Consider the following 27,723-nt stretch of genomic DNA (forward strand, 5'->3'; position numbering starts at 1 on the left):
TATAGGATTGAACTCTTAACTGAAGTCAGAGCTGGAGGATTAGATGCAGTGCTAGGCCATTATACATGTTAAAATGATGGAGCCCTAGGTCTAAAAGAGGCCAAGAGGCATCGTGTAGGGTATAGGGATGGATTAACGCTTGACTTTCTGGCAGCAGAAGATCCTGATGGCAATTCAGCAGTTGTGAATTATATCAGATGCAGTTTTAAAAATGAAGCAAAAAGTTGTTTGTAGAAGGAAATGCCAGTTTGTTCAAATTTCTTATTCTCATTACCTTTCTCATGTCCCATACAAGCCAACTGTGAAATTATCTAGATCAGATCACCAGAAGCTTCTTGACTTTTCAATTATAATTCTGAAAAAAAACTTTTAAAAATGTCCTTGAATATGGGAGAAGGGTGGAGTGAGCTACATAATAAAAATGAATTAAAAACTAGACAAGACATTTATCAGAGGTGAAAGACATTGCTGTGGGGCAAGAGTGAAGTGGGAACACGGGAAGCTTGAACTGTTTCAAAAGGCCTACATGAATATACAAGTAGGTATGTCCACAACCTTCACTGTAGTAAAATGAAATAAACACTTTAAAAACTGCTGTAGGTATATTGGTGGAGGAATGTGTTATAGGGAATAGAGAAGCCCAATCCATGCCAAAAGATGGGTGGCCCACTGTGAGTTCTATGGTAAGCTAGTAGCATTTTCTGCGTGCATCAGGCACCAACGGTATTATTTATTACATTTATATCCCACTCTTTTTCTTGGAATGGAACTCAAGGCTGCAAAGACAGGGTTACAGGGAGTCTCATCCTCCAGACAATGACCAGACTCAGATCTGCTTAGCTTCAGCAAGACTGCTGCCTCATGCACTTTCAAGACCATGCCCTATTCAATTCTGAAACTCTTCAGCAACTGCATCTGGGGGAAGCAAGTCTGGTAAAGGAATCTCATTTGGACACTTTGCATCTTCAGACAGGAAATCTTGCAAACTTTCTGGAGAAAAACATTACAGAAAGAAATTTAAAAGGCATTTGAAAGAACAGACAGGACAATTTTTAAATAATTTTATAATTTCCCAATGAACTTAGTTTGTGAATAAAAAAGAAAAAAACTGAACAAAAGTGTTTATATTATCAAGGCAAAGTTGAATATATAACACAATTTCTTTGCAATTCGTTATCCTGTCAGTAACATGACTCCATCAATAAAACACATATAAGTTGAAGGCAGCATGGGCACTTGCATTACAGACATCTATCATCTCCCGCTGCTGCTCATTCCAGAAGGAACTCAAAGTATGTCAGTCTATAGAAGCAAAGCATGTCTCCTCCTCCATTAAAGTGCAACACATCATTTTCTAAGTAGATAAAAGATTCCCATCTGTAGTGTGTGTATATGTGGGGAAGACACCCACAAATTTTACTCTGTTCAACAGCCCACTGGGCTGCCTTCAAGAATAATTTGGTAAAGCAGAACCTGGTGCTCTGCTTTTAGCATAAAGTGAATCAGAGGGAAGCAGCAATACTGTTTCGGCAGGGATAGATGAATAGCATGTTACAGCAGCTTATAATAGGTTCTTCTGGATATATCTTATTTTATCTGTGCAGAGAACATAAACAGGAGGCAAACATTTGGTAAGTATTAGTGTCCTGAGGATCTGCATAACAAACTCACACAGACAGGTTGGGGTGGGGACTAATAGAGAAACAGAACTTGTGATCTCTTTGTAAGCAAATTCTGGGTTTAATAGGAGAAAGGCTAGGAATGAGCCAGACACCACCTGAACCATTATCTGAGTGGAGGTGGATGGAGAAAGCCTGATTAAAGGGCAATGTCAATAAAGTCTGGTTTAACATTCAGATCATACATTAACAAGCAAGTTCCAAGTATGAGACTGAAGGTAGATTGCAATGATTCCAATACTTTTGGTTTTGATATGGGACAAGTGACAGTGAATTAAATAGAGTCCAGCACTTAGAACATGGGTAAGCCGAAACTGAAACAATTATAGATATTTCAAAAATTAGATGTTTTAAAAAATTTTATTCACATGTAATAATTTAAGATGTACCTAGTAGCAATAGTAAAACTTACAATATGCAGATTTATGCTGGCCAGACCATTTAAAAGATTTCAAATCTCTCAACCCAATGTTGTAGAAAAGAATGGCTAGCCCTTTTTTTTAAGAGTCTGGGTGAACATTTTCAAAGTGGGTACATACAGAATAATCACATGCATGTAAACAGGTATTGGGAGAGGTGAGGTGCATTTAGGAATACTAAATAGTTCACACATACAAAATAGGGGCTAATGTCTGTGCAAATATGATTCAATGTACCCCCCTATTTTAAAACTGCAGTATTAAAGTCCAGGGACACCTGCAGAAAACAGTAGCTGAGAGTGGAAACTAGTTTATAATTTTGTCCCTTTCTATTTCTTAAAAAGGTAGCCTGTACATTACAGTGTCAGGAGGAGGCTAAGGTCCAGAGTTAGGAACATTCCTATGAGGCCACACTGGTTTGGTCTTCCTTGGTCTTTCAAAAGCACTTGCAAGCTATCTTGAGCCTTCAAAAAAAAATTTCCTTATAAAACTGGGAGGAGGTCCAGAACTTTGCCTTTTCATATTTTGAATTCCTTTGGATGACACATTAAATGTTTAATATATTTTTTTAAACACAACTTTTTTCATTTCTACTTCTATCTTTTTTTTTTAATCTGACAACAGACACACACTGTTGGTAACTGCCCCAGCCTGAGGACCACACAGACAATAATTGACAAGCAGAGAACAAAAACAGGAAAATTTTTAAAAAAGAAATACCCTTGAAAAAGTCAGAAATACCAATGATGACAGGGTTACAGCACTCTTCACACACACTGGAAAAAAGTCAGTATTCTTATGTTTACGTTTTTGACACTAAAAAGATTGGAAATGGTCTTGTTTTTTCTTTTTTTATATAAAAAGATCAGCAGACAGCCATTTTGTTCAGAAGGATATAGCTCCCTCTATTTAAATGGAAAAAGTTAGAAAATAATTTTATTATAAAAACAGCACCTGCTGCACTGCAAGATAGTGATTGGCAAGAGGCAAATTTGTCTTGTCAATTCTGGCAGCCCCCAAGAACCCCATGCCTGGCTTTCCCACCCCGCTAGCTTCACTGGGGCAGTGTTATTAAATTCAGAGCTTTCTGCTTTTCGTTTCTCTTGTTGCTTAATTCTCCCAAGGGACTACTTCTAATCTTAAGCAGTTTGACAGAAGCATAGTCTATTTTCCTATCAACAGGGACAATGCAAGAACCTATGGTATGGTGATGGCATGAAAAGCAGGACTAACGCAGATATCAGTATAAAATTATTTATCCCACTACCTTTTGGTATGAAAAATAACATGGCACTCAAGAGGAAAGTGGCATGATGGGAGGTAAATGATGTTCTATTAGCACCCCTGACACAGGAATTTCTTCAACAGAACATTCAACATGTAATTAGAGGCACATCTGCATCGCTCCCATCGGTTTTTCTGATATGCTCAGATTCTGATATGATCAGATTGGGACTCTCTGTCTGACTAAGGATGAACTGGCTTCTGATCTATCTATTAAAAATGGGTAGATGATGATAACAGATGTCCAAAAGTACCCAATGAAAATTACATATATTCACAGCAATCTTGCAAAATAGGTTAAAAATATTCCTCCGGATGCAAATTTGCTGGAATGAAGGCCCGATATTAGACTAGCATGTGCCATTACTCACCATAACCTTCATTCTTTTAGTTGTGGCTGACATTTGGGATTTCTAGGAAACATGGACACTGAACTGAAAATGGTACTTCTCCAGCACAATTGTTCAGTGCTGTATTTTTCTAGGCGCAGGTGGTGAATCTGACTTACACCAGACATGGCAGGGTCTATGAGAGCTATAGTGTGCTGGAAGTAAGACAGCCACATAGATCCTTAAACTCTTATGACCTGTGTATTTCATACTATCTTGTAATAGAGACAATGTTAACTAGATCCATAAGTCAATCAACTACATTGCGGACTATGTTCAACAGCACAACCACCTTTTGTTAAAGGCCCCACAATTCCTAGTGAAATGTAGACACACAGGACTTCTATTCAAAGGAAATTATTGCCAATGGTTCATCAGTAATGAAGTTAGATCAGGTCTGCTTCACAGTGGGGTCTTGCTCTGTCACTCTCCTCAAAGTGCTTTATTGAGGGTTTAGACCAGGCTTTAGGAGTGGCAGGTCTGAACTCATGGGATGGGAAAGCGGTGTCTGCAGTTGCAAGAGGCACATTCCAGATCTGGGGATTGAGAAGGAAAGGTTCAAAGAGCAGGTAAGGGCGGCTGGATGAGAGAGACCAAATGGCCAGTGTGGGAATTGGCTCTGCTTGACAAATCTAATTCTCTCCCCCCCCCCCCAAATGCTGTGAAGGTTGTAGAGTGTAAACAATGGGATTTATCACGACAGCAATGCAGTGGGCCCAGTGCACACTATTATGGGAATAAACATGTTAGTAGCATAGCCACATGGTGGCAGCTAAGTTAAAGGCTCCAGAAATATTACAATGGAGAACTGTGATTTATGGGTAGTGCAATAAACACAGGGAGGATGAATTAGTAGCCACAAGAGAGTATCTCTGGCTAGTTCCCCTCCCTGCTTTAAGAAAAAAAAATTATCAAGAAGGATCTTGGTAAGAGGTTTACAAGCAGCAGTCATTTCAAATGTCGATAAGGAAAATTCCATAGCTTCTACAGAGAGAGTGGATTGTTTTACAGCCGAGAACAAGGGCAGCTAGAGACCCAACCATATAACTTAATGGGATAGCCAGGGAGTGGTGGCGATGGGAAGATGTTAAGCCTGAAGGTTGCAATTGTTTTACAGGCAGCATTAAATTCATACAGTGAGTAATTAGGGATGAAGCAGCAGCAGCTAGAAGGGAGATTTCAAACAGCAGCTCCTATCAAAATGTGCTGATTCAAACAATGGGGTTAAAGGCGTGGCTCTGGTATGAGGCATGGCTCAGTGTATGTACAGTCACTGTCTACATGCCTTCCGGTAAATGCAGTTTCAACTTTGAGAACAGTCATGTTGTGTCCCTCACCACACTCTTATGACTAAAAGGATCAACCACAAGCTATTACTGCCATCAGCTCTGAAACTACCATTTCAGAACTCTGAAGCCATAAAGGTGGTAATACAGCAAAGTGACTCTCTTATTGAGAAACCAAAGCAAAAGCACTGCTTGCCATTCAAAACAAAGGTTATGTTGTACCCTCTTTCTGAAGTATTCCCAAGGTACTGCCCATAGCTGCTGCTGAAAGAAAGAGGTTAGCATCTCTAGCAACCTGGCACTGGATGGCCCCACTGCACCTTTCATAATCAAAGGCAGACATAGTATGTTATAAAAACATTTGCAAAAATTTCATTTCATTTTACAGATATTTCTTTCTTGTGCTTTAGAATCAGTGATGTCACTGGGTTTGAGTTGCCAGATTTGAAGGAAAAAATGAGGGGAAGGGGGCAAACAGAGGAAGTTCTTTTCTAGATTCTTAAGTGATTCATAATGAAAGATATATTATAGCCTCTCAAAAAGGAGAAGAGGGCTTTCAGAGTGACATACAGACTTGGAATGTAGGGTCAAGGGAACTACACTATGGGCACTTACATGTAAGAAACATTTAAGCTGGAAAAACCAAGTATGGCGATTAGGACAATCATTACAGAGGCAAACCAGTTAGGAAAGTAATTTAAAGGGATCCTTTACTGCATCAGGTTACAAGTCCTAATTCCTTTCTCTTATCTGCTCTAAAAGATTCTTTCAGGTTTCCGGATTAAAAGCAACAGCAGAAAGTTTCTTTAAAGGAGGAAAACTAATGATACCAGAATTCTGTTCTGGTAAATGTTATTCTGCATAAAAACTAGCATTGCCCAGAACAAAACTGTATTTTCACAATATGCAAAACACAAGAATACTTAGATCCCTAGATTTCAATTTGCTAACAGGATAATGCATAGAAAAGTTTTTCTTGGTTCACTGAACATTGTGAGGATGCTACGGGAGATGTAGGAGTAGGCATGAACACATTTAGAATGCAACACTTATGAAAATCTCCTCCTCCCTCAAGAAATAAGAAAAATGCAGAGCCGTGCACCAACAGAGCACCTGCATGTAAAAATGCAAAGATAAATTGGCTAGAATGGCAAGGGAGTTAGATAAAGAAAACAGTAGTCAGCATTTCATAGCCCATTCAAAACAAAAATGATGCTCACAATAGACAGAACAGACAAAATACAACATTTCCCATTCTTGCGTAATTGAAGTTACCACTGAAAATAAGGGGATTTCAGTATGTCTTCCTACCATACTATCCCCTTTTAGAATAAAACATTAACAAATAGGCAGGAAATCTTGAGTGAGCTAAACTGATGTTGGCCAACTGTTGGCCACTATTAAAGCATGCTTGGTTTCCCCCATGAATTAAAGTAGGCCAAAGTAGGTGTTGACTATCTGGAAAACAAAATAAAAGGCAAGTACTTCCTTGGAACCACTTCAAGAACCACCAGAACTGGTTGTGTCTGAAATACTGTCATTTCCATGCTTACTGGACTCAGTGAAATTCTGAGCCCAAGCTAATGGGAACAGTGACAGGGTGGCATTTTCCAATGTAGAAAGGCAGCGAGAAGATGAATGAAGGCATGATTCAGTACTTGTAGACTGGAAGAGCTGAGATATCAGTTTAGGTTTGGTTTTCTGTTTTCATAAAAGGGCACACTAATAGTTATGGTTCCTTTTCTCCCCTCTGATATTGCTCTCCAGTCTCATGATTCCTTGGCCTGACCAGGCTTGGTCCCTGGTCATGCTGTTTACCAGAGGAGTAGCACTGATCTTGGTCATGATGACTCCTCAAGTGCATTGACAACTTGCTCCAGGATGTCAGGGCAGTGATCAGCTATCTGCTGTAGAATGGCATTGGCAAATTCTTGTAGCTCTGCGCTGTCTCTCTCGCCCTTTACCAGCTCATCATGAAGCTGCAAGAAAAAATAAAACCAAAGAATTCAGGACATGACATATTAAGATATCACATTAGGAGTGGTCCCCAGTCTGGGTCCTGCTTTACAAAAAAAAAATTTACACACAAACAAGTCATTTCACATATTATACTGAGGCCAGTATGCAACAAGATGCAGCTGAACAGATAAGTATACCTGAATGATAAACCATTTTACAAGCGTGTGTTGTACCCACATCTAAAAATATGGTTCATGAAACAGTCTTGAGTTCTCACATCTGGAAAGACTGAGGCTGGAATAGTACATTTAACTTGACCTGCCAGTTGTCCTTTTTCTGAAAGAACTGCTTTTCAGATGTTGTGCTATAACCCAGACCCTAGTTATTGGTGGTGTATGAAAAAGCATTCCAAGCAACACTTCACAGATTACTTCTCCTAAACCCGAGATTTATCTCTGTGCTGTTAAGAGTGTGTGGTCTAATGTCTTGCCTTGAGTGCCTGTTTTTTATGCCCAAATGCATGCACCAATTTCCTGATGAGTATTCCCGGGGGGGGGGGGAGGGAGAGGAGATGCTTATGCTGGCATTCAGACACACTATAGTACATAGTAATGTGAAATAGTCCTGACATTCAGGATATTTTCCTCAAGTTTACAGCTTTTGTTAGAACTTGAATTCAGGTCTTTCAAATCTAACTCTATCAGTAATCTCAGACCCACAGCAATTTTAATCACAGCATGAAACACCTAGGACTGATACCTATGTCTTGTACAAATTCGACAGTTTTTTGTTTTTTTAAACAAGGCTGGCCTTTCCTTTGCTGCCGCTACTGCATCACAGTTCTACAAAACAGCTCTGAGTTTTGTGCTGCCATCTTGAATTTCATAAAATCTCAAGTGCTTCAAGATGTAATTTGGCACCTTTCAGTAGATGTTTGTTAGAACGGAGTACAATTTAAAGATTGTTGTCACCATTTTTAAAGGATAACTTCAGAAAAGTAGTTTCAGAAAATAGCAAAAATGTAAGCTTTGTAAATACCTTCTGGGAAGTTAACCACTCAACAAGCACAGACTGCCCCCACCCTTTATAGCAGGGGTCTCCAAATTTTTTGGCCAGAGGGCCGCATCAAATATCTGGTGTGGTGTGGAGGGCCGGAAAAAAAATTTAAATATAAAATTTAAATAAATAAATTAGAGATGGAACTTAGATGTGTGAATAAATGAATGAATGGGCTCATTCATTCAACCTCTCTCGCCCTCAGAACACCCTCCAGACACAATCAGAGCACAGTTCTGGTCATGTTCAGTTGAGTGGGCCAGAGGCTTTCAGGGAACAAGAGGTTGGCTGCGGGCCAGAATAAGGCTTGCTGCAGGCCGCATCTGGCCCCCGGGCCAGAGTTTGGAGACCCCTGCTTTACAGCATAAAGATGCCATATAAATCACAGTGACATTGCTTGCTAAAGAAATTGTGGTTTCTTTTCTTCCTGTGATAGCTATTCAGAACTTGTCAGCACCTATAACCACATATGGCCTGTTACCATCTCTTGCCCTTGGTCATTTCCACAAGCCACCATGTATGGAATTCTCATCATAGCTTGGAATTGGGAACAGGCTTCCTGACCCTTACTGCACTTTGGGAAAACTGGCTAGATAGACTGTGATGGATCAATTTCTGTATCTACAGAAATGTAAATAAGAGCATCATTTTAGCTGTTCCCAAAATATTTCAGAACACTCACCAGCACTGAAAACTCCAAAGTCATATGTAATGAAATGTATATTATTTGAGACTAGAATTTCATGATTCTTAAAGATTATTAGTTTACCCTATCTGAAGATGTTTAATGAATTATCTTTGGAATGGGAACCTTCTTGTATGGCCTTAATTGCAAGAAAGGATACAACATATAGGGAGAGGTTTGCATAGGTGATAATGTTTGCATTAAGAGTTTGTGTGGAATATAGAACCACTTTCGTCTTCATTGTCTCATCATTCTCTTGACAAACATCCTCTAAACCAGTGGTTCCCAAACCTACTGCGGTCAGGACACCCCTGTGGTCATGGAGTTCTGCTACAGTGGCACCATTTATTTACTGCAATTCTATCCACCTTTATCCCTGAAGGAACCCAAGGAAACGTCTTTAGAGTGCGTGCCACATGACTCAGACTGCCCCCACCCCTAGTTTAAAAGCTCTGGGAACTCTTCTGTAGCCTCCCTGCGACTCATAAGAGCTCCTGGCTCTTTCAGTTTTTTAAAAACTGTGATGTCACACCCAGAAATGATGTCACTAGGGGGAGGAGCTAAGTAGTGAATGAAACAGGACGGTCTTCAGGATCAGCTCTTGGAGATTATCTGTTTTTCACTTGAAACTGCAGGTCTAGAGACCTGGTAACAAGTGCTAGTAAAGGCACTGTTATCCTGGCAGCTTTAAAGTATCTGGAAAGTTTAGAGCTAGGCCGGAGAGCTTTCTTTTCTGGTCTTTCAGGACTTTTCCGATTTCAGGACAAGCTGCTGAACCTCTGTGGAGATACCATCTGATCGAAAGAAGAGATTTGGAAGAACTAAGTAAGTGCTGTTTATGTTATGCAAATTCTGGCTATAAAGGACTGCTGTAACTTAAGGTTTTGGAAGATAAAGAAGAAAGAGGGGGAGGACTCCTCTACTTTACAGCAGAGAAGATAATTGAGCACTTGGTATTATATGGAGCATGATTTCATTGATATATATTTATAAATGTGTAACCCTGCACTGGATATAATTTCCTTATATTAGACTTTGGATTTTGGACTATTTTAGATCCTTCATCGTGGCAGGATTTCGTGAAATATGAACTCGTGAATAGTCTCTGTTGTGTCTATTAATGGAGACCAAAAAAATTCTTCAAATTCCATAGGAAAAAAAGAACCATAAGAGGAACTTTATAGTAAAAGAGAATTGACATCTAGTGGACTAAAAGAAAATTGCAAGGAGAAATGAAACTCCCAGAAGAGGAATGGCAGATCCTGATCCATAGACAGCTGGAGAATTTGCTTGTGATGAGCAGAAATCAGGTGATTCAAATTCTACAAATACAAATTAGTGTGGAAACTTTAACAAGTATGTAAGTTGCATGAACTGGAAGTAACACTGGAGAAAACTAATGATCAACAATTTGAGCTGCTAACTGATGGGGTAAATTGGAAGATAAGAATTCAAAAATTATCGGATTGGATTGGAGAAGAGATACCATGAAAAATAGATCTTGAAGGGACTGATAAAGAAATTGGTCAAAAGATGGAGAGAATGTATCAGAAACTGGAGTTGTTGGGAGAAGTAAGAAGAGGATGGATTTTCAAGAAGCAATTGTTAAGCAATTGTTAATATGACGTTTACTAGGAAAAGGAAGAAAAAGAAAAGAGAGAAAAGTTTAGAGATGATATGCAAGATTTGAATTACTACTCAAGATAATGACATGATTTGGTAGTTGTGTAATATTTGATTCGAGAAAAGAAAAAATATATCCTTTTCATAATTGTTTTTTTGGTTTGTTTAATATTCAAGATAATGATATGATTTGGTAGCTGTCTAATATTTGATCTGGGAGAAGAGAAAATATATGCTAGTATTTTATATGTTAATTTTTATGAAATAGATTTAGATGAATTAGAATGATAAGTATTTAGTAGTAATTTGTATTAGAACAAGCTGTATTAAAAAGAGTTTAAGATTTTATTGAAAGAAGGAACATAAAGAATGATGGGAAAAGGGGAGAGATAACTGATGATGATTGAAATGATGAAGTACAGAGAATATGAAACAGGGTTTTTAGAGATGAAAATGTATTTTTATTTTTTTCTTTCTTTTTATAATTGTTTTTTTATTATATTAAGAGATATAAGAAATTATTGGTAGAACAAATTATTAATTAATTGACATATGGTATCCTGCAACCTCAATGTTTGTATGTATGTGTTTTGTGTTTGTGTTATGTCTTTATGGAAATGCAAAAAATAAAAATTAAATAAAAAATAAGATATTTTGCTACAAAAAAAAAATGACATCATTTCTGGGTGTGACATGCTGGGATAATTTGGAGCTTTGCCTCAGGGTCCACAGTGGCTGGCTATTCCACTGTACAGATTACATTCAAAAAGATACCCCACATACCTACCTTTATTTCTATGGAGAACTTGTATTCTCAGTAAACAAGAGGTTACTTCTCCCTCATCATGGAAACAGTGTAAACACACTGAATAGCGGTGACAACAAACAGATGTACTCCACACAGGAGACATAATGGAGCACAGCTGGGGGAGGGACACTCTCAAAAGAAATGAGGAATTGAGTACCCAAACATTTGAGAGTGACCTTAATCACAGTGCTAGAATTGGTATCACAATATCCTCTTGGCATTTTGAAATAGCTAATTAAATCCCAAAACAAGGTTAAATAGTGAATTTAGCACAGTACAGAACCTTCTATTCTGTAGTACAGGATAGAAGCACAGTATGCAGTACAGAAGCTTCCCTTCACTTCCAAACACTTTCAGCTTTGACCTCTGGTTTGCAGCTATTGCTGCTAAGTATGGTAGCTGCTCAGGGGCATTCTGAGTGGCTCCAGGGTGAAACAGCCAACATTTGGAGTGAATCTGATAGCACTGACAGTCTCTGGATTGAATCTGGTCACTACAGCAATAGAGATGGAACATCACTGTATTTATGAACAAAATGACTTTGGAACAAATTCCTGGAACCTCATGTGTTTGTAAGTGGGGGAGCATTTATACATCACAGAAACACAGAAAATACTAGGGCTGCTTCCCAGTAAAAAACCTCTTAGTCGATGTTAACAGGTGGCATACTTTGTTGATTATGACTATGTGTTGTTGTAGGCATTTTCATGTTCTCACACAAGAGGAAAATGTTTGCCATTTGCAGTATTTAATAAGCACTTGTGCTAAAACCAGGGCTTTTTTTCCAATGGAACGCGGGGGGACGGAGTTCCGGCACCTTTTTGCAGGGCCCCCTCCCCTTTGGAGGCATTCCAGGAGGGGGGGAGCAAAATAGAGGCATTTGCTGGGTGGGTGCTGGGGGGTGCAGGGTGGGCGGGCGCCTGGCCCCTGCCTGACCGCACAACGACCCCCTCCTGCCCCCATCTCCAAGCTCTCGCCTGAACCCAGCCTGCCTCCCCTCCCCCCGCACTCTGCTTCCCAGCGCAGCTTCCAAGCCTGTGGAAGCCTGTGGAGCCTGATATGATATGCCTATGACAAGCCTGTGGAGGGCGCAGGGGACACCTGTGGCTTGGCGGAGGGGAAGGAAGCTGGCTGGTGCAGCCACGTGCCAATCTGCAGCACGAGCCTAGGCGTGTCTACTCAGAAGTATGTCTCATTGTGCTCAATGGGGCTTTCTCCTGGGAAAGGGTGCATAGCCTTGCAGCCTGAGAGACCAAGCAGGTCTACTCAGAAGTAAGTTCCATTGTGTTCAATGGGGCTTACCCCCAGGAAAGTGTCATAGCCTTGCAACCTGAGTAGACAGGCAGAGAAAGAGCTCTGAGGCTGCAGTCCTCTCCACACTTTCCTGGGAGGAAGCCCCACTGCCTCTAGTGGGACTGACTTCTGAGTAGACAGGCACAGGATTGGGCCCTGAGGCTGCCATCCTATCCACAGTAAGCCCCATTCACTAAAGTGGACTTCTGAGTAGACATGCATAGGATTGGGCTCTTAGGCTGCAATCCTAGGCATTTTCCTGGGAATAAGCTCCATTGACTGGAATGGGACTTACTTCAGAGTAGACATACCTAGGATTGGGCTCTTAATCCTGGCAGAGATATATATCTGCTCCGTTTTCACATGCTAAGGGCAGGTGAAAAGGGATTCTACGTATGTACAACATGCTGTCCAGCCTTGCCAGAGATACTCCTCATCTTTCCCCCACAAGCATGCCCTCCGCCAGCCAGCGTTTGCAGCTCTTCTCCAGCAATGCACAGCAGCTGCTCAGGGCAGCAGAGAACATACAATTGCATGCCAAGCGCCTTCCCAAAGACACAGAGTATTCTGATACCTGAATTAAACCATATTTAATCACTTGTTTGCAAACATAGCTGTTTCTATGTGCACCTAAGGACCCCTCTCGTGTAAGAATTCCTTTTTTGTTCTTACTCCCACAGTTGCTTAGAGTAATTTTACTACATGAAACTCATGTAAGCCATTTTCCAGAATCCATTCACTGCTTCCTCTCCTCGAAATAGTGCCACACTACATACTACACGCTACAAGTGCACCTGTACAGTATTTTTCCCCATGTGTAGAAAAAGTAGCTAGGGGGAAGGGGATGTGGAGATTGACAGCCCAATCCTATGCATGTCTACTCAGAAGTAAGTTCATCTTTAGGGGGGAAGCACATAAAAAATATTTTATTTCTCCAATAAAAAATGTTTTAAAAATAAATAAATAAATAAATAAAAGATTGACAAGTTGTGAGTTCCTGCACCTTTTTATTTACAAAAAAAGCACTGGCTAAAACAATATATTTTCTCAAAAAACTACTGCTTCACTGAGATGCCTTTTCGTCTTTTGAAAGCCAAGAGCCTTTTGAAACTGATTAAGTTAAAAACCTATCAAACATTGCATGCACAGAAAAAATATGAATGTACCGTACTGTGTTTTTCATTATTATGAACTAGGAAACAAAACTTCTCTCCATTTAAAAAAAAAGGATGGCGCTCTGTTTCATTACAAATTGGAAACAAATCTGTTTTAATTCTTGATATCTGAAAGATGACCAAAACAAGGTATTTCAATGAAATATAAATTTCAAGCAAACCAAAAATGCTAACTCACATAAACAAACAAAACCCCTAGTCTTACATGTGGTTCCTCCTTGCACAGCACCCACAGAATTTTCCCAAGTGGTCTATTACACAACCATCACCCACAGTTGTATGCACATACACACATAGGAGATTCTTGGAACATTTTCAAGCCATAGTCCAAAATACAGTTCTCTCCTAAGAGGGACAACAGGGCAACTCCATATTTTACTGAGAAGCAGCTGCATTCGCAATTCCAGTTTAGAAATACTGCATACTGATGTACTGAGAGAGAGAGAAAGGTTTCTGATGTTACAGTGCTTGATCATGGGAATACATCTGCATGATATTGCAACGAATACCCAAATATCAGATGTATGTATATCTGAATGAGGGTCAGACACCACTTTTCTCATGGAAACAGACTCCATGAAGGAAAAAAAATGACTTCCTAAGTGAATCTAACGCTGCCTAATTGGTGAGGCTGACAGAATACACTTGCCTGAGTAGAGGTATTTGTTTCCGGTGTTTGTTTAAAGCTTCTGAAGGCAAAAGGACAGTCCTGGATGCCTCAGAGGGCTTTCCGAAGCCTGTAGAGACCATGCACATCTGCCCATGGAATGGCTAAGAAGCTCGGGCTTCCTAATGCCTTATAAGGCATTAAAAACGTCACTTCCGGTTTCCCTCTGGAAACTGGAAGTAGCATTTTTTTGGCCATTCTGGAGCCCATAGAGGCCGCAGATGGATGTGCATGAACTCTGAGGGCTTCAGAAAGCCCTCTGAAGGTGACTGGAGCACAGCTCCAGGTGAGGCCAAGTCTGGCTCAACGCGGGTCCTGGGGAACCCGTGTTGAACCTGATCTGCAGATAAACAGGCTCCACCCGTAATTGACTGATACCATGCTAAAATTAGAGTGTCTCTTGAAAGAACAGTATACACATACACCAGGGCTGTCAAACTCATTTCATACAGCGGGCTGAAGTTAGCATTCATGGTGCCTGCTGAGCACTGGAAGTGACATCATTAAGCATAAAGTGAGATCATTAAAGCAGATGATGACCAGAAATAAGCACTCATTTCTCACATAGAAACTCATCAGCTGCAAATGACAGGAAAAAGTGCAAATCTCATTCATATTTTCAAGACATGTGGAGCCCAATTATCAAGCTAAGAGAGCCTAATTATAACAGGGGCTGAAGAAATTGCTTCCGGGGACTGCATTCGGCCCATGGGCCTTATGTTTCACACCCCTGACATACGCAATACCAATACACAATAAAAGCAAAGCAAGGTGTACACACCAGAGAAACTTTACAGGTCTACCTCAGTTCTGAGCAAATAGGAGCAGGGATTTTAACTCCTGAGCAGAAACATTGCCTCCTTCTGGTATTGTAAAATAACTGCTGTTAGAAATGACTATCCACCAGAATCCTACGACTTTACAGACCAGGCAAAAAATTCACTACCACTTATACATTACTTCTCCCTGAGAAAAATGTTAGTGAATTTTTTACATGGTATGTAGGGGTATAGGGTTCTGGTGGATCGTCGGTTTTTTTGACCTGCATTGCTGATGCATCTGCTTTACACGAGATCTTCTGGCTTGGCTTTCTGGAATTTGTCCAGACCATTACAAACGTGCAGCTTGCTACTGCCACAGTTTTCTGTTTAATTGCCTGTATGCATGTCATTTTTCCTCATGTAGGCTGCAATACTACACTCATGTTCTTGGGAATGAGCATCACTGAACACAAGACTTACTTCTGTGTAGAAATACACAGGAATGCAGTGTTAAGCTAAGCTATGCAGATGAGTGATGGTACTCAATGAAATGCTCCACATTTTTATGTGTGCTGTTTGGGTGTCCATAAAATGTGAACTAATAAATGAGGACCTTTCCATTAACTGAAAGTAGTATTGATGCATTTTAATATTTTATTATTTATTATACATTTAAAAAGGTGCACGCTCTGCACTTCTTCAATACCCATGATGGCAAACACTTACCTAACAGTGGGATAAAACGTTCAGAAGAATTACTGAACAGACAAAATACATATTAATCTTTAGCAGAAAAGAAATGGGATAAGGTGGATTAGTATGCTTTCCACTTAATTTTTGATATTACAGAATCTCATGTTATTTTTAAAGATAAAGAATATATCCAGTGTCAGTCCATCCATTCAGACATCTGATGACGGTTGCGAAATGCCTGAGAGGGCAATGGATTTGGTGTACCTGAGAGTCCTGCCTCTTTCCAACCTGCTGCCAATGCAAGCTACACTAGTCTGCTTCCTACTCACTCAAGAGAGATGCAGATCATTCCCTTCCTCACCATGCTCCTTTGTGTGCTGCCATGAAACCCAAAAGTTCAAGAATTCTGGTTTAATTTGCAGAGATAGTGTGAGAGTTTGTTCCAGTGAACGAAACCAGAAATCCCATACTTACAAGTTCATAGCAGCATGTAAAGTACACAGTAAGGGGTTGTTGTTTTTTTATAATGCATGGGCAGCAAACTCAAGACAGTAACACGCACTGCTCTGGGTTGCACCACTCAGAGTATATCCTCAGGAGCAGCACTTGTGTCTGAGGACAAATTAATATGTAACATTAGCAACTGCAGCACAGAACTATCTTGACAGAAGACTCATGAAATCCAGAGATGGTGTGAGAGTCTTGCTATTCACAGGCATTTCCTTGAAGGTAGATATGTGTATATAGTCGTGCAGTGCTTAACGACAGGGATGTGGCTTGACATTATGTGAAGCCTCCGAAGGCAAGGGGAGCCATGCCACCAGAGGCTTTTCTGAGACTTGCAGAGGCAGCCATGCTCTCTTCACCTCTGGAGTTTCTGAATGCCTGTTTCAAATGAAAAGATGCTACTTTTGTTTTCCCAAAACTGGAAGTCACGTGTTTTTAGCCAAAATGGCCAGACTGAGCCTCTGAGATGTCAGAGAAGCCTATGGAAGTGAGGGGAGCATGGTTTCCCTTGGTTTTGAATGCTTGGGGGAGGGGTGAACAGGGACTAGCGGTGGCCATTGCATGTGCGGGCTGTTGCTGGTCAGAACGTCACTAAGCAATGCATGACTGTATTATAATTACTTTTGAAGGAACTTGCAGCCATGTCAACTCCTAATGAAAAGCAACCTTCCTTTCTCAAACAAATTATTGTCATCATACACAGAGTGGGCCAGAAACACAACAAAAATATGGTGGCACACTGAAGTCTAACAAACGTACTGTGGCATAAGCTTTCATGTGCCAGAGGCCATTCACATTGCCTTTTTGTAGTGGTTCTGGAATGGACTTAGACCTGGAAGATTCAGGTTCAAATCCTCACTATGCCATGAAGCTTCTTGGGTGACCATGAGCCAGTCACCTACCTCACAGGGTTGTTGTGAGCACAAAAGGAGGGAAGGGACCATGTACAACACTCTGAACTCCTTGGAAAGTGGGTGGCATAAATATGTGAAAAATGAAATGAATAAATACATCCTAGTGTCAACATTGCACCTACATCAAGACATTGTTTTAATTACCTTCTTTGCATATCTGACAGATGCTAGAGAGGGCTCTACATTTGCTCAGTGTTAGGTGTGTGCTGGCATTTTACATGCAGTGTATGAAAGCCTTCCACCATCTTTGTTTCTTATAAACTGCTGAAGGAGAACCACTTAATTTCCTCTCAATATCTACTGCACTGGATATCTGCAGTGCACTCTGTACTGCAGAGAATATTGTTCATGCCTACTATCTCTCAAAAGATTCTGTTTCAAACATGCCAACTAAAGAAAAGTCATCGGCCCATATTACCTCTCTCTCCATGTGATTGTTGAGGAAGGTGTTCTGGTGAAAACCTGATTGGTAAGGAGAAATTGATGTGGATTTTTTCTTCAGTAGTTTTGGGTTTTTGCTCAGTAAGCACGCAGCAATCACGAAAAGGATTAATTTTTTCCCCTCTGGGCTCGGGAAGCATTAAGAAATCACTGAGGGCAGGGCAGAATTTCATTTATTGGATTTGAAGTAACTGACATAATTCATTACAATTCCAAGATGATGAATGAATGGCCCTGTGGGGGTTTCTACATATACAGAACATATTCCCCTTTCCCATGACTTAAAGCAGATAATACCTCAATATTAGAAGTCCTTCTTCAATTTCAAAAATATTCTATGAGTTACCATAATTACGAAACCGTTTCGTAATTCTTTTTTTCAAAAATAAACACACACAAACCACTGCTACTACATACATGTTTCTTTGTAATAGTTATCCCACTGTACTATTGAGTTTAATGAAAATATATTCTGAATAATCAGAGTGGGTTATACACTCATTTTAATCTATTATCCTTTTCTCTGAATCTTGTTTGCACTTCACTCTGCATCATAACAGACACAACTGTATCTTGCTTAGTAGGTTGTCTTGACCCACGTTGTAATCATGTCCCCTCCCCACTTCCACACACCTGTTAACTGAGGATAAACTTCATGCACCTGATCTGTGACGTGCCGCTATAAGTATATGCCCAATGTATGAAAAAATGGCAATTCAGAACCCATGAAGGTACACTACTGTGACTGCCATATTGAAAATACTCTCAACACCACCATCATGAAAACTGAACTTGAGTACTCAGAATGGGTAGTGACTGTTCCCTATTACAAAGTGAAGAAATTGATGGTACAAGAGCTGAAAAGGGATATAAACATCTTTCAGATCAATCAGTGTCAGCCAATTGATCTGCAAGAGGAAAGATAGGATGGTTATTAGAGAGACCATGAGGGACCAGCAATAGTTGAAGATGACATTGACACCTCTGAGGTAAAAAACAGGCAGACACCCCCATCTAGCTTTGAAATGACATCCTTTTGCCATGCCCCAGTACTGCGTCCAGGAAAATAATTGCCTTCTCAAGCAGCATTTGGCTCTCATTGAACATCAGAGAAGTCTTCGTTACACCCAACCCAAGGGAAGAGGAGCACTGGCAAATTTGATGATATATCCAGAATGCACAGTGAAGAAGACTCATGCATCTGTGGCAAATGCTGCCCAAGTATTGACAAAGGGGCAGTGACAAAAAGATAAAGAAAGGGTGCCGTGCGGGCAGGACTGGTGACAAAACAAGGAACAGTGGCCAAGGTGGTCTCAAGCTAAAAACAATTAAAAAACAAACAAACAATTGATGCCTGAACCTTGAATGCTGTTTGCTCTGATGCTGCCTCTTTTAGCAGTAAGACAGTTTTTTTTTGAAAGAGGTTGAGACATTTTGAAAGAGGTTTTACAGCATTCTTGGACCTTAAAGGGGTTTTTGATTCCATTGATAGGAATCTACTTTGGAACAAATTAATTAAAATGAACATTGACACAAGGCTATTATGCCTCATAAGGAATTTGTATACTGGAACAATCTCCCAAATTAGATGTACGTCATCTGGTGAATTGACTTACAAAATACCAACAGATATAGGTGTTAAGCACGGATGTATCCTGGCCCCATCTTTGTTTACTCTTTCCTTAAACGATCTTGCTCCTTTTTTAAGCCAAATTGAGGAACATTACCCCAAATTGGGATCTTCACGTGCACCAATACTTTTGTATGCAGATGATGCAGTGCTGCTTTCTCACTCCCACATTGGGCTAAGACGAGAGCTGAATAAACTCTTGAACTCTTGAGTATTTGGCTATTAATAAATTGAAACTGAATTTGAAAAATCAAAAATTTTAGTGTTCTCTAAAACTTGGAAGTCACAGACACTGTTGGCAACCTTCAGTCTCGAAAGACTATGGTATCGCGCTCTCAGAATTGGATACTTAAGGGGGAAAAAATAGAACAAGTTAAGAGCTTCCCAATATCCCCAGATGGATACTGGAGTATCCATCTCCAGAATAACACCGCATGGACCCCTCAACGTAACAGAGCAATCAATTTAGCCAACTTTACTGCTCATTCTATCACGCGCTTTTATTATAACCAGGGCAATTGTTTTGTCCCTGCAGCAGTAAGGATATTTAATGCCAAGGTGGTTGCCCAATTATTATTTGGCATTCCCATTTGGATCGGAGCTGTTAATCATTTACTGGAGAGAGTACAGGCTTTATTCCTCAGGAAAATATTGGGTCTTCCTAACTGTGTGCCGTACGCTGCAATCTATCTGGAAACTGGACAAATGTTAATTGAAACAAAAGCATGGCTGAGGACAGTTAAGCATTGGCTCTGAGTACATTATTGTTTGGAACCACAGAGCCTTCCCCATCAAGTGCTCCTAGCAAGCAGGGCTCCGAAGTGGCTGACTATTGTGGAACATAAGATCAGAACCATGGGTATAGATTTAGATTCCTTGTGCTTACTATCCCAAATAGAAGCATTCCAGAAGATCAAGCAAAGATTTTTAGACATAGAAAAAATCTATATGGCAAATAAGGTTTGCTCCCCCTTGAATCTGATGGTGGTGGTGAAACCCGGAAAGATGGCTGCATATTTCTCGTTCCTAACTAGTTCTGAGGAATGTCGTGTTTTCTCACTCGCTAGATTTAATGTTTTACTATCAGAAGTCCTGTTTGGCAGATTTAGCAGGATGCCTTATGCCGCTAGATGCTGCTCCTGTAATCAGGGCTGCATTGAAACTCTCCAACAAATGCTACTGCAATGCCCTATATATGGTGATATCAGAGCCAAATACTTAAACCCGATTTCAGTAGACAAGAAGGAATATCCTGATGATGTTTAAATACAGCATTTGTTGAATGATGTGTCCAGCAATGTAACTGAGAGGGTGGTAGTTTATTTACAGCAAATGGTGGCAAAAAGAATTAAGAGATAACACCTGATAGTATATCTTTATGAGGTAAATACTCTGAACCTCCTTGATCATCATATAGCCTTTCTATTAATATTAACAACCTTAGGTCCGCATCTGCTGTTGGTGTTGTTGTATCTGTATTATATGCCAATAAAGGTCTGTTTGAGTTTGAGAAAGAGGTTGAGACCAGTGATGAAAACTTCCCAAGGGAAACCACTTCTTGTATTTCCAGTGTGGACAGCAGGATGGAGCAACCCCAAACTCATTTTGGTGTGGACCCTGGAAAGACTAAGTCCCAAAAGACACTGTAAATTTCATTTTAGTGCTAAATAGCAGCATACTGGGACAACGAAAAAGGGGGGAAAATATACCCCTCCTGGCCACCGTCACTGCCACAGATTTTTCTGGTTCATTGCCTGATAAACAGTGAGGGAAGGTCCATCTAGGCCTTGGTGAGGTGTCATAAGCTTGACATTAAGAGATGCTGAGAACTTTGTGGATAGCATCCAAAGGTTTCTTCACAAACTTCTGAAATGGGATTTAAGATGGCTTTCAGACAGTGATAGATGGTGAATGACATGGGGAGCAGAGAGCTGTGCGAACAGCTGACAATGTTTGCAGGAGTCAACTTTATAGATTTGCCCAAAGCAAACTGAGACAAATTGTGGCCAAAGATTTTTCTTCACAAGAAACGCAGCATTTAAAAGAAATGTGCAGAGGCATAGAAACCTCAGACATAAGGCCCACACGATGGCAGAAAGTTACTCAGCTAAAGCTAACTACCCCATAAAATGAAATGAGCAACACAGTCTAAAGAAGAAAATACTTGATGGAGGAAGAAAAGGAAAGAAAAAACCACAACTAATACTAACGGCGCAATCCTAACCCACTTTTCAGCACTGACATAAGGGCAATGCAGCCCTGAGGTAAAGGAACAAACATTTCCTTACTTTGAGGAGGCCTCCATGAGTACCACTCAACTGCAGGATGCAGCACAAATTCCATTAGCACAGCTATGCCAGTGCTGCAAAGTTGGTTAGGATTTGGGCCTAAGATGTTTTGCTGCAGAGTAGTTCTCAAGTCAAGAAGCTAGAGGAGTTCTCAAGTCACGCCACAGAAAAGAACTGAACAAAGAAATGCTCATCCTGCCTCTTTAGGTGGTGGGATACACCTTTCTAGAGGAAGGGACAAGTGCCAGATCCATGGCTAAAAATCTCTAGAAGTTTCTGAGACTATTCTGTGCAGGTGCAGATTCCATTAGTGTGAATACACAGAGCCTACAAAGAAGAAAGGAAGCATTAATTTCTCCTCTTCTTGAGCACAAACTGGGCCTCAATATAGAACTTGAAAAAAACTCATCATTAGTACAGCTGAGTTGTACATGGGCTGGAGGTGCCTGTATATTGTATATCCTATTTGCCAGGGATGCTGTAGTAGTTGCCTGCACTGAGCACAGGCTAGTACTAGATGACTTTTTTCCATATGAGTAAATAGCAGCCAACTTTTTATTTTGTTTTCCACCTTTCCTTTTCATGAACTTTCAGGAGTTCATGGCACCTCCTCCTTTTACTCTCACAAAACCCCTGTGTGTTAGGCTAGGCTGAGAGGTAGTCATGGCCAAAGGTCACTCAAAACAGCACATAAAGAGATACACTTGTGGACACCTGGCATGGGATAGGGCAAAGTTGCTCCTTACCCTGGGTAACATTGATGTCTAGAGCAGACAGCAGGTTTTGCTTCCCTAAACTGTGTCACAGTATATATTAGCTCACACGGGGTTTTGTGGGACATTTAGAATGAGCCTCATGTTGAATTTCACCTTTGGTGAAAACCAAAAGCTACCTTTTGATGCTACGCTATATCAACTCCAGCACACTCTACCAAACAATCCAAAAGCAAGACATTATGATGAAGAACAAGGAAATTGAGCCTGATTTAAACTTTAAGGCCATGGAAATGAGGGATAAAACAAGGAAAATTCCATGTGATTCGATAATATACCTATTTTTATTTATTGCATTAACGTGCCTCTGTGTGTACATGCTCTGCTGTCCACATGCCCCTGGAAAGCAGATATTTTGGATTTATTTAAGGAACTGGGGCACTCCAAATGCCTAGAATACAGAAACAGAAGTATTATTGTTAAGTATTAATTAAGCGTCCACTTGGAAGGGGCAGAAGATTACAATTTATGTGTGTCTGAACCTTAACAGTGACTCAGTAGTGGGTGCAAGTTAGAAAAGAAAAACGTTTTCAGCTCTTGGTTTCCCCCAGAGGATGAAATGGACTCTTTTCTAATACATATGAACAAATCTGAAATCTTCTCTATGCCTAGGATCATATTGCAGACCTATTTATCTTCAGAGATTTCTTGTTTAAATTTTTAGTCTTGCTTCTGTTGGCTTCCTAAAAGTTAGCTGTTAAAATGCTGTCTTTTGGGGGAATGACAACAAGGAGACAATTGTTTTAAAGTTAAAAATGCAAGAAGAAATATAAAAACATCACAGATGAAAACCAGAAAAGGTGTGCAATATGGGGAGGGGAAGGCTATAGAAACAAGATATGTATTGTAGTGCAGAAATCATTCAGGAGTTTTCTACTGGTACCTGACATACTCAGATTTACAAGCAACAGAGTACATAATGAAACCAATTCTTAAGCTAAATGATGACACCAAATAAATCAAATTTGCCTTTGGTTCAAACTCATTTTATTTCAGTAAATTGTACTATGGACTAATACAATGGTTCCCAAACTTTCTAGCGCTACGACCTACCTCATCCTTCACGGTGGGTCACAACCCGATGCTCCCTGCTGTGCCACTAGGAGCCTTCGGTGGCTGCTTCCGGGACATGCTATGCCCATGACCATCTCCTTTAGCCTCTGTGAGCCTCAAAATGCCTTAAGGAAGCAAACTGGAAGTTGTGGATACAAACTGGAAGTTGCTTCTTTAAGGCATTCTGAGGTCTGTAGAAGCCAAAGGAGTGGGTCACGGGCCCAGCATGAACTGGAAACAGCCTCTGAAAGCTCCCAATAAGGCTTTGTTGCACAGCAGGGAGCACTGCAACCCACCAGTGGGTTGTGACCCAGTTTGGGAAATGCCAGATTAATGCATTTTATACCACAGCTTCAATGTTAACCATACTATTTAAAAAGAAGTGAGGAAGGATGGAAGAAAATCAGAACCCAGGAGGTAGAGACAAAAAGACAGCAAACAAAAATGGATTAGACACTACCATGGAACTTGATAAGGATGGAGGATGATAGATTCGACTATTACACCTAGCAATTCTGAAAAGAGAAGGGGAAAAGAAAATATTTAGGAGCAACGTGTGTAATGGTGGAAGAGAGTTGATACACAGTTTCAGTAAAGGAATTAAACAAGGTTTTGGATATGAAAAGCTGTCAAGGATTATAATATGAAAGAGTTATAGCAGCGAGAGAGTAATGTTTGCTACGAAGTGCAACATCTATTTACATACATCTCTTCCAATGTGATGGCAATGTAGAAATGTACATCAAAAGTACTTCAGTACATTTGTGTTCCTGGCTATGCACTTAATCTATTCCAGCTGTCTTGGTAAGCAAAATGAGGGGCAGAATAATGAGAGGTTTGTGTAAAGAATATCTTTGAGAAGTTACCAAACCTGTTCAGAAGCGTCAATGTAATGAATTAAAGGGAAAAAGTATTCTTGAAAAAAATCAACATTCATGTTTGTAACTTGCTAAAAGAAATTTAAGTTACAATTTTTTCCCTGATTAGGTAAATCTTTTGTTACCTAGCAATTATTGAAACGCTTACCCACCCCTAATGCTTACCTTCTTGAAACACTTACCCACCCCTAACTTGTAGTCTACATTCTCAAATTTATAATTTAAAGATTGTTTTGACAATTGAAAATCATACTTAAATAGTATTGCCTTATGAGGGAAAAATAGACTAGGTACAAATCTATACCAGGTTTCCACAACTTTAATTAGACAATTTTACTAAAGACATGAAGACTCTGACCTGATCTAGAGTCATCTTCTGCAGCTCCTTCTCCCAAGCTGCACGGTCATCATCCAGGTGGTAGGAAGCAGGCGGGGTGAGTCCACGGAGAATCAGGGGGTCTCGGTCATGGCATAGGGCTGTCAAATGTCCAATGTACAACTTTAACTTACTGCGATTCTGATAAAGATCTAAAAGGGGCTGAATTTCCTAGGAGGAAAAAAAAAAAAACTTAGGTCAGTTGTAGCCCAAAAAACAAGCAGCCGGGATACTTAGCTAAGAACATTATAGAAAAGTGAAGGAAAGTTGAAAGAAGTCAGCAGAATATTTCTTCATAAAATTTACTTGTGATGTGGCGTAGGAAGAGAACTATATGCAAACCCTCAGTCATGAAAGAGTTGCATACAGTTCTGCTTGACAAAAAATGGCACCCTTAAGCATATCAATACATTTCAATAAAAAGTTATCGTACTTTAGAACATTATTCAGAACTGTTTGGGGGACTTGACAGAGCTATGCAGGGAATGTAGAATTCAGGGTTAGGGTTCAGTTGATTAGACCCAATCAAACATTGAAAAATAAAGAACAATCCCTCTAGCAAAACAGCTATAGGGCCTCTGTACTTGGAATGGGTGCCAGTTGCAAGTTTTCAACTGTCAAAATGTTCATATGCAGGCAAATCTACGGTAGCACCTGTTGCTTGTCAGCAGGCCAAAGGTATCTTTCCAACAGTACCCCTCTAACGAACGTGAAAGTGTGATAATCTCTCAATCAACAGAAACAGGTGCTGGTACTACTTTCAACAGTGTCAGCAAAATACCATCTGTTTTGGCCCCTTTGTTATGTTTCCAACACTCTTTGAATGGATTAAGAATCTGTGCAGCAGAGGAGATGAAAGCTACATATCAGTGGTGTCAAACTCCTTTCTCTAGTAAGACCGCAGAATCCTGTTTATAGTCCAACGTTACAATTAGTGTCTTATTAGAAACTGCATGGAATAGTACCTCCATGACAGGAAACTAAGGTTCAAATGGGACTAAAGGAAAGGGCCACAAGTCAGGGAAGCTTTTGAGCATGACTTAATAGGAAAAATAATGAAAGCAAAGATAGAAATTTGTATTGGCACCATGCTTGTGACTGGTTAGAGACAAAAGTGATACTGACCATCTTACATGACTTCATAAAACCTGCTCATGTTAGCAGGCCTGCAATGGTTTTAAGCCATTTGTGCCCAATGTTGCATATATGCAACAAGGATCAAATGTGTACACCTGTGGGCTGGGCAGAAATGGGTTGAACTGATAAAGAAAGGTATGTCACACAGAGCAAGATAAGCATTCTACAGTGAAGAAATAATCATTCATGACACCATAGCTCTTTAGATTTTGTTGCAAAGCACAACCGTGTTTTGATGTTCATTATTACGGTATTATTTAAACATTAAATGCTTTATTTTTTTTTCTGGATTTCTACCAATACTGCTAAAACCTTCTTGAGTACTGGAATGGGTAACCTGAAAGCAATAGAGAGTGTGAACTGGTAATGTTACTTTCCTTAAAATACTGAATAATTCAAATGGCCCTTCTACCCTAACAACCTTTATCTTCTTTTCAGTAGCTTTCTTTTCTTCATTTGTATACCAATTTTTACTCAGGTCCTTCCCTTCACAGGTGAATTTTCATATGAGAGAGAATTCTAAGGAACCTGACCTCAGAATGGGTAGGAAAAATAGTTCTTGTCCTATGCCTCACATTATATATATCTTTAAATTATTTCTATCATCTCCTTCTAAAATATTTCTGCCTCTCCTTTGCCTGGGGTTCACACATTATTTCATAGAGTTAAAATCCATAACTTCAACCTGCTGCTTAATTGGAAAACTGCACTGCTATGATAGCCCCCTTTTTAAAGTCTAAACATTATACACCCAATTAGACTTCAGGTCCAGTGCTGGGTACTCTCTAACACTGATACTAATTTTTAAAAGTCACTCATAAGATGGAGAAAAAGATCAAGAGTGTGGAACAGCCAGGGTTGCCAGATCAAGAATTCAAAAACTGAACACTTCCTTTTACATTGGATAATTGTGTTCGAGCAGCACGCTGCTGACAAAACATTGCTCAGCCTATAGTTGCAATATTAAAAGATGAAAGTAATACTGCACTCCAAAATGGTAGAGCTCATGAAGACAGCACATCCTATATCTCTTTTATTTTTCACATTTTTATACCGCCCTTCCTCCAAGGAGCTCAGGGTGGTATACATAGTTCCTTCACTACTTTAGCTCTCACAACAACTCTGTGGGGTAGGTGAGGCTGAGAGATAGTGAGTGGCCCAAGGTCACCTAGGAAGTTTCATGAATTAGTGGGGATTTGGACCTTCCAGGTCTAAGTTCAACACCAGAACGATCATCCTGGCATCTTTAGCCTTTGATTGTTTATCAGCAGATGGTAAGGAGACTATAACCATTTCCATTTGCCACCTTATGCTAACCTTATGCTAATAAATAAAGGGGCAAAACTCTAAGCTGCTACTCTGTCCTATATAAGCACTAGAATTATGTAACATGACAAAGGAAGTTTTTAAATTGGGGACAAGACGATTTGTCCTTGGATAAGACTCTTGTTGGAAGCATCCTAATTAATGCTGCTTATTTTTGGAAGATCTGTCTCTTGTTGCCTTGGAGAGCAGCAGAACTACCAGAGCAGTTATTTCCCCCCTCCATATACTCAGCTTCACCAGCAAGAGTACTCTTATCTCTAAGTTTCTCCCACATCTAATTTGAGCTGGCCACTTAACAAAAGTCACAGTGCTTCCCACAACTGCAGAACTGCCACTAGCTTATCTTAAGAGGATGCAAAAGCACCTGCCAAGCAGAAAGGCAAAGCTAGACAGGATTGATGAGCTGGGTCAAAAGTCTCTGCATAGCATGAGAGCTTTTTAGGGCTCAATGGACTAACTGAGTTTGCCCAAGGTATGAGAATATTTTTCAAAACCATCTTACTATTACCAACAACAGAGCTATTCTGACCATTCCCTTTTCCTTTGTCCAAGCAATGTTCATTCAATATTATCAGTTTCAAAACAAGAAAAACAAAAGCCTTGCAAATCTGACGTAAAAAGCT

General features: G+C 40.1%; 1 protein-coding gene across 5 annotated transcripts in view; it reads right to left on the reverse strand.

Moving 5' to 3' along the window:
* Window positions 1–1,047: 1,047 nt before the first annotated feature.
* Window positions 1,048–27,723, reverse strand: part of ERC1 (ELKS/RAB6-interacting/CAST family member 1) — a 210,856-nt gene continuing 184,180 nt past the window's right edge. For 4 of the 5 annotated variants that reach the window (XM_066633526.1, XM_066633525.1, XM_066633524.1 and 1 more), the window contains 2 exons: window positions 24,620–24,808; window positions 1,048–7,036 (listed from right to left, as the gene is read on the reverse strand). In XM_066633526.1, coding sequence (XP_066489623.1) covers window positions 6,899–7,036; window positions 24,620–24,808 — 327 coding nt within the window. In that variant the 3' untranslated portion in view covers window positions 1,048–6,898. Of the gene's footprint in view, window positions 7,037–23,829; window positions 23,899–24,619; window positions 24,809–27,723 lie in introns of those variants that run through there. The other variant, XM_066633527.1, reaches the window with a different exon arrangement.

Source organism: Tiliqua scincoides, chromosome 7 (assembly GCF_035046505.1).
Source record: "Tiliqua scincoides isolate rTilSci1 chromosome 7, rTilSci1.hap2, whole genome shotgun sequence".
Lineage (NCBI taxonomy): Eukaryota > Metazoa > Chordata > Lepidosauria > Squamata > Scincidae > Tiliqua > Tiliqua scincoides.